The sequence below is a fragment of the Paralichthys olivaceus genome, chromosome 7, assembly GCF_024713975.1.
Source record: "Paralichthys olivaceus isolate ysfri-2021 chromosome 7, ASM2471397v2, whole genome shotgun sequence".
Classification (NCBI taxonomy): domain Eukaryota; kingdom Metazoa; phylum Chordata; class Actinopteri; order Pleuronectiformes; family Paralichthyidae; genus Paralichthys; species Paralichthys olivaceus.
The window spans coordinates 8,156,229-8,168,367 of NC_091099.1; the positions used below are offsets into that span (position 1 = coordinate 8,156,229).

At 39.6% G+C, this 12,139-nt stretch overlaps 1 protein-coding gene across 1 annotated transcript; it reads left to right on the top strand.

Moving 5' to 3' along the window:
• The first annotated feature begins 264 nt into the window (after positions 1-264).
• rspry1 (ring finger and SPRY domain containing 1) lies at positions 265-12,078 on the top strand. The gene is made up of 15 exons (XM_020079152.2): positions 265-639; positions 1,088-1,708; positions 2,115-2,167; positions 3,691-3,803; positions 4,497-4,623; positions 5,304-5,362; positions 5,800-5,866; positions 6,063-6,194; positions 6,613-6,728; positions 6,898-7,041; positions 7,136-7,247; positions 8,094-8,196; positions 8,390-8,542; positions 9,138-9,242; positions 9,631-12,078. Exons 2-15 carry the CDS (start codon positions 1,311-1,313, stop codon positions 9,725-9,727), a joined length of 1,779 nt encoding a protein of 592 aa, XP_019934711.2. The 5' UTR covers positions 265-639; positions 1,088-1,310; the 3' UTR covers positions 9,728-12,078.
• Positions 12,079-12,139: the final 61 nt, after the last annotated feature.

Below are 12,139 nucleotides of genomic sequence, written 5' to 3' on the forward strand. Positions count from 1 at the left end.
AATTCAAGCAACTTGATATAAACAGTGCATTTTCATCTGATGTAATAATACTGTCATAACTTTTATCATCGCTTTAATTCTGAGGCTCTCTTCTCCTAAAACTTATTTCACAATAGAAGATGTCAGACACACACAAAACAAAACACAAATCCCAGACTGGATAAAGTTCGTGTGTCACGGAAAGTATGAGAGAAGAGTTTGATTTGAATAAATGTCTCTTGACTCTGTGTTGACGTTGAGTCTTCATCAGAAATCTTTCTCCTCCTCCTCCTCCTCCGCATCAACAGCTGATGATGTGCAGCCTGTTAGCCGCCAACGCTACGGAACTTAGCAAGCAGCAGCTAGCGGTGCAGCGTCGTTAAAATACGTTAGAGGAGTTAGCTCATCGTCACGTGAACCTGCTTCTGTCGGACTTATGTGTAACGTGTGTTGTGGAATATCGGCGGGTCGCGCACTCGTGCCCCTGGACTGGACTTCCCCGGCATTTCACACACACGCTCGATTCGCGGCTAAGTCACGTTAGCTAACTCGCGTCGTTTGACAGCAGGATTGCCCCGCTAATTGGCTAACTGCTAGCGCTAGCCGCTACACAACGTTGGCTACCTGTTTAATGAAGTACTTTGGCTCACATGCTAACACGTAAGTATGTGTTTAGGATAAAATAAAGTTCTGATACCTGCAAGTTTGTGGGACTTGTTTTTATTTGGAAGTGTGATAACACAATGCTGGCTTTGTGGGTGGCTAGCTTGCTAGCTGTCTAACCGGAGAGCTCTTGTTTTGTCAACAAGGCTAATTTATTTTTAAACATCTAGTAAATAACGAGATCATGCGAGTACAACGTGACTGTCCACCGGAAATCTAGGTTCAAACTGCAGCCAAATTGAAAGCTAAGTGGCTAATGTTGATTTTCTTTTTCAGTTTTTTTATTTCTTTTGGGAATCGACCCTTATCACGTGGTGTGTCTCACGTCCATGAGCTTTTCTTGTTGCAGAGCACGATCGGCTGTTGGACAGTTAAATATACAAGTCATCAGAACTCATGTGCAGAGTTTCACTGTGTGTCTGTTTTCTTTGTGTTGCTTCCGCAGCTGTGGGTGCCCAGAACAACAGCTGGACCTGAATCTGTCTGATGATGTTCAGAGCTGATCTCAATGCATCACCCGACCCTGACTCTTGGTCCATTTAACTAGCCACACGTTAATACTCCCCAAACAATCCTACATCTCTGCTTGGCAACACTATGATCATTGTCAGTAACTCCACCCAGCCCACTGGGGCAAGAGTCCCCCTAAAGCAAGCCCTCCAGATGATATGATAGTAGCAGCTTGGATCACTTTCTGTGCCTGCAGGAGCCTTGCAAAGGTTCTGCTCTTCCTTTCCTCCTCAAACTCCCTTCCCCCATTCTGGGAGACCCTTGCCAGTGTGGTCTCCAGCACTGGAATCATGGGTAACAGCTGTGTTTGCCGGGAGGATAGTGACTTGGAGGACCATCACCACGGATCGACGAGGGTGACCAGAGGACAAGCTAGACGGGCGGATCATGGTACTGGTGTAGGTTCTGACGCAGGTGAGGCAAGGAGCAGTCGGCCAAGGGATCCAGTCAGGCCCCCGCGCCGAGGACGAGGGCCGCATGAGCCCCGGCGGAAGAAGCAGAACGTGGATGGTCTGGTGCTGGACACACTGGCTGTCATCAGAACACTTGTAGACAAGTAAGTCTAGTGATGGGTGGAGGAAGAATCTGTACAGTTAAATTCAAATGCTGTATTTGAAGAATGTTTGTTGTGAACTCTACCAAAATCCTCAACTAACTAAAATAAATATGAACCATATGAGTTCATTCTGCTGAGAGAGGACTATAACAAGCAGACCAGCCTTCGTGATCATGAAGTTATTCTAATCAAAGACTTTTAAAATACCTTTGTGATTTACATGTTGATAGATATGCACTTAGAATTTTAGCAGTTAGACCAGTTGCAGTGCCCTGGTATCAAGTTGTGCAAGTATATTTATTACAGACGTATCACTAAATACACAGCTGAGTCTGAGATATATAGCATTCAGGGAATCGCTCTTAAACCAGACTGTTAACATATTCTGTGGTCTGTTTTATTTCAGTGATCAAGAGCCGCCCTACTCCATGATCACTTTGCATGAGATGGCAGAGACAGGTAAGAAAATTAGAACACACAATGAGCAAGGCTGTTGTTAACAAAAGACACAGCTTTGAGGATCAAAATATAAATATATATATAAATCCTACACAAGTAGGATGAGTTTGTTTAAATGAGGTTTAAAAGAGACTTTTCATGTCTAACTGGAGAAACAGAGGAAAGAGGCTGCAACATCACCTGTGTTGTGCTGCTTAATATCCTGCTGCAATACTGCTGCCTCAGCTTTTCTCCATCACACCCACTGTCCCAGCTTAGAGGAACATTACATCACCTCGGGAAGGGACGTGACCTAGACTGCAGACATCATGTGTTGGCTACTACTTTGTATAAACTTTGTATGAATAGAGTTTTGGTTTGTTGAAAGTTAATAGAATATTGCAGTTGCTGTTCTCTGTTTTGCTGACAGTAACTGACAGGGCTGATTCTTGATTGAGTTTGTGTGTATTTGAACATATGTTTTTGGTTTAGTGTGTGTTTGCTTTCTTGCATATGGTCAATAATTCTCTAATGCTGTGTGTGTGTGTTTGTATTTGTGTGTATGCTTATGTGGTAGCTTGGGCCTTGTGTGATGCACATATGGTGTTAGACGCTCAACATGGAGTGGTGTTGTGTGGCTTGACAACCAAGCTGGGTATTAGCTTGCAGTGCAGATACAGAACTCTGAAGGCAGCGAAGCAGCAAGTCAAGTCAGCCACACAGTCACTTTTCTGCCACCATGATACATTATTTATAACCCCTTGGCTTTCATAAGTGATGTGGTTAAGGATATCGTGTTTGTTACTGAGTCACCTAATGGACAGGAAATGGGTATTTTTTCCATTTGTGCTGCATCAAGTGCTCATAATGCAAGAGACTGACTCAGCACTGCTCAGTAATCTTTGAGTTATCTGGTTTCATTTGGCTATTTATCATGAAGAAATCTGCCAGAGAAGAGAAGCATCTGTCTTTCGATGACTGTCCTGTATATGCAAACAGATACAATATATAATGTTAGTTTTATCAATTCTTCAATAATGCTCATATGGTTTTACCAAACATTGTTCCTCAAAAGAAAATACTATGTGGAATTTAGCAGGGATAGCTTGAGAAATAAAAAATGTGATGTCACATTGGTGACATCACCAGGACAAATATTCATGGTTCAGGAAGAATATTAGCCATTAGCATGAATGTCATCACATAGAAGTGTCTGCAGACAAACCTACTAACAAAGGATAATAAACTATAGCAAAAAATGAAATGCATACTGAATATATGACTATAAGACTTACTCCCTTAAGTACTGTGAGATTGAAAGATGCTATGTCTGGATGAATATACATTTGTCTATTGAATGAACTTGAACCCATAATAAGTAATATTAAATATTGAGACAATGTTTAAATAAAACATTTTCATTTTTGTTTATTCAGCCAGCCAGAGTAATGTATCACACTTGTATATAATAGGATTTATGTGAGTCATTAGATGAATTCAGTCACTTGAATCTCACATTAAACCTTTCTTCTTTCCTCCTTCAGATGATGGTTGGCTGGAGGTCGTCCAATCTCTGATTCGAGTTATCCCATTGGACGATCCGCTTGGTCCTGCAGTGATCACCCTTCTTTTGGATGAGTGTCCCTTGCCCACCAAGGTTAGTATTTTACACATATATATATCAATATTTAATATGAACAACCACAGGAGGATGCTTATCCTCATACTTATGGTTGGTTGAGCTTGTCACTGCTCATTCCCACAACTATAGAACAAGGATTCATGTTGTGGTGACAACACAGCTAACATCAAGTTTATAATAATAGCTGATTGGAATTTCTGTGTGTCAGTGGCAGAGTTCGTCCCTGTTAATAAAGTAATTTTTATTTGCTTTTTTATTTACATTCTTAGTAGTATCACCTCTCTCTTTCCCTGCTAGCAATAGAGAGCATGTGTTTGGTTGTTTTTGTATCCTGGTGAACCCTTTAAACTGAACACACACCAACACATGGGTATTTGTTATGGGGACAAAATCTAGGTCCACTGGAGTCCTAGCTTTTGATGTTCAGAGTGGAATTTGATTTTGGGATGAATATTTTTGATAGGTCAGGTTAGGATAAGGGATAAGTGAATGCATTATATCATTAAGTTTTCCCTACAGGGGTAGTGGAACAAACATTTGAGTGTGTCCCCCCTCCCTACTGTATTTTACCCCACACATGACTTTCCTGCTTTGACTTTGAAGTCTTGAGATCCTTTATCTCCATCCTCTCAAACTTGTCATTATTATTTATTGAAACTGTGTGCATGTGACCCTCAGTAGGGTAACTGGTCTTTATCTCCTCTCTAGGATGCTTTGCAGAAACTCTCTGACATGTTGAGTCTGAGTTCGGCTGTAGCACAACAGGATGCTTTAAATCCTGCGAAACACAGAAACACCACAGCTGTCCTGGGATGTCTGGCAGAGAAACTGGCCGGTACAGTCCAATTTTACACACTTAAACACGATTTATTTTTTCCAATGTTCTTGGTCTTTCACTTTCTGGTTTGCTATGTTACCTGCTCACCATGATCATGTAGACTCTTGGAAAAAAAAAAAAGAAACTGATTGCAAAAGCAAAAGGTGTGTGTGTTAGTCAACTTACAAGGATGTTGCATTAATCGTTGCTCAATTCCTAACCCTGTGTTAAAGAAGTAGGATTTTATTACCAAGAGTAAGATCTGATGTTGATGCTGTTTTTGTTGTCGTTTGTTGGTAAATTTATTTTATCAGAAAATCTTTATGTCAAAACAATAGATGCAGAACAGCAATATTCTTGAAAATCAAGCAGCAGCTTGACTTCAAAGTTAGGAAAACAGCTAATACTGTAAACTGAGGTTAAAATACAAACCAACTGATAAACAGGTATAGAGAAACTGAGGATAGATGATTCACTAGAATGTTTCTCTCTTTAACTTCATTATAATGCTGAAAAACAGCATCTGAGGACATAATGTAAGGTATACACAGAGCTTTCTGATTATTACACAATTATACATTTACTTTGCTGGGAAACAAGTAAATTTAACATAATTCCTTGTTTGGGTGGGACAGAAACAGACCAGAAGTGAAGTAAATTTAACTTTTTCACCTCTCTAATTTTGTTCTCTATGTCAGGACCAGCCAGTATTGGACTGTTGAGCCCTGGAACCCTTGAGTATCTTCTAGAGAGTCTGGTGAGCAAACATACACACACCCAGTCTGCTGACTGTATTATGACTTATTTTGTGGACAGGTTTAACACTCGATTGCTTAATTTTAATCCACTGTTTTTGCCCTTTTCAAATCTGGCTTGTCGATACATGGCTTTATCCTACTAAATCTCTGTCTGTCTCTTTAACCTACAATTTTCTCAACAACTAGGGTCACACAGCAAAATTCTGTGTTGTCACTGATTAAAAAATAGCGATGGCAGATTTTAAGGTGATCGAATGTGTTGGTTGTTGAGAAAATCAAAGGAAGGACAGAAAAAACTGATGATTTGTGTGTAAATTCCACAACAGAAGTTAGTGTTATATTAACACCAGCTGTGTAATTGTTGTGTGTTTGCATGAAAAGTAATTAAATTAATTCCAAATGCTGATGTCCATTTTCTTTGTAAATCTTCCTGCAGAGCTCTGAAGCCCATCCCACTGTCATGCTGTTTGCTCTCATCGCTTTGGAGAAGTTCTCCCAGACCAGTAAGTTCACTCACTGTATCATAAAGCCATTTCAAAAAGCAAAAAACTAATGATGAGAGAGGTGAACATGAGTTACTTCTATGCAAACAATACAAAATAGAACAGAAAGTGACTTAGATGTTAAAATGTTTAAATGTTTAGTCAGTTTTTCACACAATTCTCACACTGTTCTCTCACACTTGCTTCTTGCCCTCAGGTGAGAACAAACTGACAGTGTCCGAGTCTTGTATCAGTAATCGCCTTTCTGTCCTGGAGTCATGGGCAGAACAACCCGACTACTTGAAGAGGCAGGTTGGATTCTGTTCACAGTGGAGCCTTGACAATTTGTGTGAGTAGCCCCTATGTTTTCAAAGCTGTATGTTTACTGAAGAGACAGGGCCTGTCCCTTTCAAAGTTCAGAGGTTTTTATTGTCATCTGCACAACAGATACAGCGTGCATGTTGGCAATGAAAATCTTAAATCCCAGGCACCTCAAGCAACTCAACATGCAAGTGTCATAAAAAAAGATAAGAGTACCTAAAAATACAATAACATACACTAGTGCAAATGAAACAATAAGTACAAATGTCAGTACTAGTGCAAAAAAATTAAGTAAGCATTATAAGGTGCAAAAAAATAAAATAAAACATTATAATAAAATAATAAAACATTATAAGGTGCTAAAATGAGATATATACATGTCAGATATCATCAGGTATATGTGAGAAAGAAATGTGAAAATATTTGGTCACTTGTTGTTTGTCCAGTTCTTAAGGATGGTCGTCAGTTCACCTATGAGAAGGTCAACCTCACTAATATCAACGCCATGCTGAACAGCAATGACGTCAGCGAGTACCTTAAGATTTCTCCCTCTGGACTAGAGGTTCGTCTGTTTGAAGTCTCCTCTCTACAATTACCACAATTAGAATAAATGTGGCTATTGTTAGAAGTAATCAATAGATTTGCTGATATTTTACTCGTTTTACTCAATGCCCAAATATAAATGTGTTCTGAATAACTAATTTTCATCTTTTTCTTGTTCCCACCATCAGGCTCGATGTGACGCCTCGTCCTTTGAGAGCGTACGTTGTACGTTTTGCGTGGATTCCGGCGTGTGGTACTATGAGGTTACAGTCATTACATCAGGTGTGATGCAAATTGGATGGGCCACCAAGGACAGCAAGTTCCTCAACCATGTAATCCTCGTCTGTTTTTAATGTTGAATCTTTCTATATGTTTGTTCTCTGCAGACACTAACTTAAGTATTCTGTATATTTGTGTGCACCACAGGAGGGATACGGAATTGGAGATGATGAATACTCATGTGCGTACGATGGCTGCAGGCAGCTCATCTGGTACAACGCTCGCAGTAAACCTCACTCTCACCCCTGCTGGAAAGAGGGTATACTCCACACACACACACACACACACACACACACACACACACACACACACACACACACACACACACACATATACACACAGTTTTTATGTAGGACTACTCATTTATTAATCATAAATGAGAACGAAATTTTAAAAGTACATCAGAGGAGACACGTTTAAAGCAACACCATGCAACTTTAACCTTAAAACAGCAGCTTCAAAATGAGTTTGATGGTTGGAGTATGGAGAATGTTTCCTCTTTCATTCCCACTCTTCCTGAATATCTGTTCTTGCTCTATGAAACTTTGGTGAGTGGGTACGATCTTCTGTCAATAGTGTGAAACCGACTGATAGTTGCAACTTCAATTGTCAGAATCAGGTTCAACAATTTGAAGAGAAGTGCCTCAACTGTAGGTCAGTTAAAAAGACTTACAAGTCATTAAAAACCAACGTTTATCTGCAATATTCATCCAAGAAACTTCTAAAATATGAGGAATTCTAAACAGAGTTCTTCTGGTTTAGGAAGCTGGGCATCATGGGTAATATCCACCGCTTGGTTGCGTTTCAGTTCAGTGATTGGGAGTACGCAGTCAGAGCTCCACTGAACACATTGCCTGGAAACAGAATTAAACACCATGTGTTGCTGCAGAGGGCGCTGTTGCTCTGTAAAGGTTGCATGGTGTTGCTTTAACTGTCAGACCCATTTGCTTAGAGACTGATTTTTTTATTTTTAGTGTCTCTAAAGTGTGATTGTGATGATTGAGTGTGATTTTTAGTGCCCACACACAATATTACCAATTATTAACCTCCCACATGGAGGGATAATAGGAATAGCATATTGAGACTGCATCTGTGTCATGTGTAGGAGATGCCATTGGCTTCTTGTTGGACCTCAGCAAGAAGCAGATGATCTTTTATCTAAATGGACATCAGCTGCCACCAGAGAAACAGGTCTTCTCATCAGCCACGTAAGTCCACACAGTGACCTCTGGAATTCGGTTACCTTTTCCAATTGTTTTTTGTTCTGTACCACTGGTTTCACTTCCTTCCTCTCTCTTTCTTCTCTTCCCTTTACCCTCCTTGCTTTGCTTTTCTCTGATCTATTCCTCCTTCTCTCAACTGAACCCCCATGTTTTTTTCCTTTACCTATGTCTCTGTCAGGTCGGGTTTCTTCGCTGCAGCCAGCTTTATGTCATACCAGCAGTGTGAGTTTAACTTTGGGGCCAAGCCTTTCCGTCACCCACCCTCTGTCAAGTTCAGCACCTTCAACGACTTTGCTTCACTGCTGCCCAGTGAAAAGATCATCCTACCCAGGTACCAAGTAAAACTGGTCCTTGCAGTGATTTTTATGACTGTGTATAAAACAGACGACACACTGACAGTTTGGGAAAGTCATGTGCAATCTGAAGTCTTACCCAGTCTCGCTATAGCCAGTGAATCATGTGTTTACTCACAGGGTTACACTCGTAGGTATGACATGATACAAACATGAATCAGTGTTTGGGGTTTCTCCAGTGTACAGAGCATTTTCATTGCTTTTTCATCACTCGACATTAGAACAGGCCTTTAGACTTTTATACTTCCTCATCAGCAGCTGCCACTTCTCCTATTAATTTACTTGTTGAACACCTACAGCTGCTTCTTTGGCCACATTGCCTGCATCCCTTTAGCAAGGCTTGTGAAATGAGTAGTGCGAGTAGACTGGCTATGAAAATGAAGAACAGAGAAGCTCTGCTAACAAGACACACAGAGGGAGTGTAACTGCATTCTCTATGTAGCATGTAGCTTTTTTTTTATTATGTCAATCTGCAGTGCTAAAGTGTTATTTCAGTCCACAGAAGAAAACCAGATTTAAATAGATGTCTGTAAATGGAAATACTCATTTGTTTTGTGTGTGTATGTTTTCCAGACATCGCCGTCTGGCCTTACTAAAGCAGGTTAGCATCCGAGACAACTGCTGCACACTGTGTTGTGACGTAATGGCAGACACGGAGCTGCGGCCCTGTGGACATGGGTATGTGTGCATCTGATTATGTTCTTTATAACTTTTTTGCAAATTTATAAAAAAAGACTTTGAGAGGCTGAGGATGACAGTTCATGGACACGCACTTCCCAATCTGCTGGCTTTGAGAGGATCTGTCAAGAAGAATTAGATAAACTTATTCAAGACTCAAAGCTCCACCTGCTGTTTCTACAAAGTACTAAATACTTGTAAATAAAACATTTCCTGTTTTGATTTTAAAAATCATCTATTACCTTGATATTGTTGTTTTATTTATATAAAATTAAATCTGTGAACCAATAATTACTATTGCATTAATAATGACGTTTTCTCTGCCCAGCACTTTCTCTGAATGGATAATAAGATCTTTAATATTGTTTTTTCCTCCATGTTCTTCCAGTGGTATGTGTATGGAGTGTGCCTTACAGTTAGAGACGTGCCCCTTGTGCCGCCAGGACATCCAGACCCGAGTAAGACTCATTGCACATGTCTCCTGACACACTTCCTGCCCCTCCACCAGTAAAGAGAGACACACAAGCCCAACAGCCTCCTCCTCTAATCCCCTCCCACCAAATGGGGCTGTGAGGATGGTGCCACAATTCTGTGATGACGCCAGAACTGTGAGTTCTGGTCAGAGGAGACCACGATGGAGGGGTGGCGAGAAAAAAGAGAGGAAATAAGAGGAGGGGAATCGAACCACAGCTGGATCCCTCATTTACCTGTATCTCCTCTTTTGTATCCTTCTGACACATGCTTGCAGAAGCTGGGCCAAGAATCTTCAACTTGTGTGTTTGTAAGATTTAAAAAAATATATAAAAAGAGCAAGTGTGAGGAGCAGAAACTATTTTACCAGATTACAGACATAACCAGCTTCTCATCTGCAGCCCCTCCGTCAAGTTATCACACATCTTTTCAGATACAACGATCCCACTGCGCTTTCAGCACAGAGGCTACTTCTATTTAATCCTATCACCCCCATGCACACGTCTGCAAATCTGAAAGGGCTGGTTAGCTGGAAAGAATGCAGCCTGCAGTACAGTATTAAACCTAAGGTACAGATAAATCCGAGATGTATCACACATGTAATGTTTTTTGTTATAGATATTCAAATTGTGTTGTTCTTGAGGTAGCATCTTCATTCTCTTTTCTCAAGGTTGTACCAAAACCTCTCCTTTTAATCTGCTTCACTGTCTGTACTGATCGATCGCCCGGTGCAGGGTGTTTGCCATCAGAAATATATTCTAGAATTGACTCTTTGTGTAAGAGAACTTCAAATTTGCAGGATTGTTCCTAGAGTGCAGTTTTCTGATTTGAATTTATTTACAAAAGATGGTAAAAATCAAATCAGTTGTGAAACAAGAGATAAATGAAATTACCTATTTCTTGTTTTACAAACAGTAAAAAAAAATACATACTTGAATCTGTATTAGGACTAACTGATTTTCAGCATGGCTGACCCTGCTGCTTCTTGTGCTGTAGTCTTTGCTCAGATGTTGATCTTTACATATGTATGTTGCAACCACAATAAATACACAGGGATTCAGATTTACAGAGAGTTGATCTGTAAAGGAAATGTTTTTTCCCCCAATTTTAATATTTGAGGAGCCAGTGTGAGGGAAGTCTGCTTCTGTGAACTACCACCACCCACCTCTGAATTTTTTATGGATTGCTTGGTTGCAGCAGTATTACAAAGTCTTAATTTTAGTTTGTGATCACAAACACATGCGTCTGTATGAAGACGTTGTTTTCAATCCACAAGATGTGATTTAATTTTGTATTGTAAATGATGGTGAGCTGAACACTGATGTAGAAACTTGGCTGAAAAGTGCAGCAAATCTTGTTGATTGACATTTTTTCATCACCTGATCAGTAAATCTTCTAAAAAAAATGTGAATTGTCATTACTCTTTATCAGTTTACTAATCACCCCAGAGTCAGTCTTAAGATGGGGTCACACTTGAAATGAATTTGCAAAGAAACAGTGACATGACCTTTTACGGTTCAGTACAGAAAAAATGTGTTTATTTCATTTGCTTCAAATCACAGCTCTCTTTGTGAGATTTCTCACAGGGTTGATCTCATCAAAACAATTTTCAGACTTGAGGTTTATCTTCCAGGAAAACCAGGTTCAGACTGTGAAACCTGGTTTCCCTCTGTCCTTAACATAACACTGCACTGCTCTCTGCTCTCTTCTTTTCCCCATCTTTCTCCCTGTGTCTTCAATCATGTGTTTTCCACCTGTCTTTCTGTCTATCCTTTACTTGAAGCATCTCTGGGTTGACCGAAGGAGATTTATTTTTGGAAGTGGGTGACAAGATGATCGTGAGACTGCGATTTAATGAAATATCCTGTTTGTATGATTAAAAAGAAAATTGAATGACATTTCAAATTAAAAACACTGAATACGTTCAAATTTATTTAAGTCAAATTGTTTATAAAAGAGTTTCTACTCAACCAAATTGCATGAGCAAGGTCTGTAAAATCATTGAGACTATACTGGAATGGTTTATTTAAGATAACATGCATCTCTCAGTATAACAAATGACTGCTCTGTTCCCTGTTTGCCACCTTGTATTTCCTGGAGCACCTTACACATGCAAGTGAAAGAAATGATATGGTTGTCCCCATGGTTGGAGATGAACTTCATGATTGTAAAGAATAAGTTGTGAGCTGTATTTAAAACATCTATAAAGGACTTTTGCCCTGAAGTTCCCAAAGATGTGATTTATTGAGAAATTGCTGTTTCCTGGATTGTGATATTTGTAATAAATGTATGTTCATGTGCTTTTTTTGTATGACTGTGATGCCTATTATATTATATGAATAAAATTAATAATAAATATATCAAAGTTAGATAAATTGAATTTATTGTAACTAATAATAACAAAACTTAAATTGACTACTTGGAGA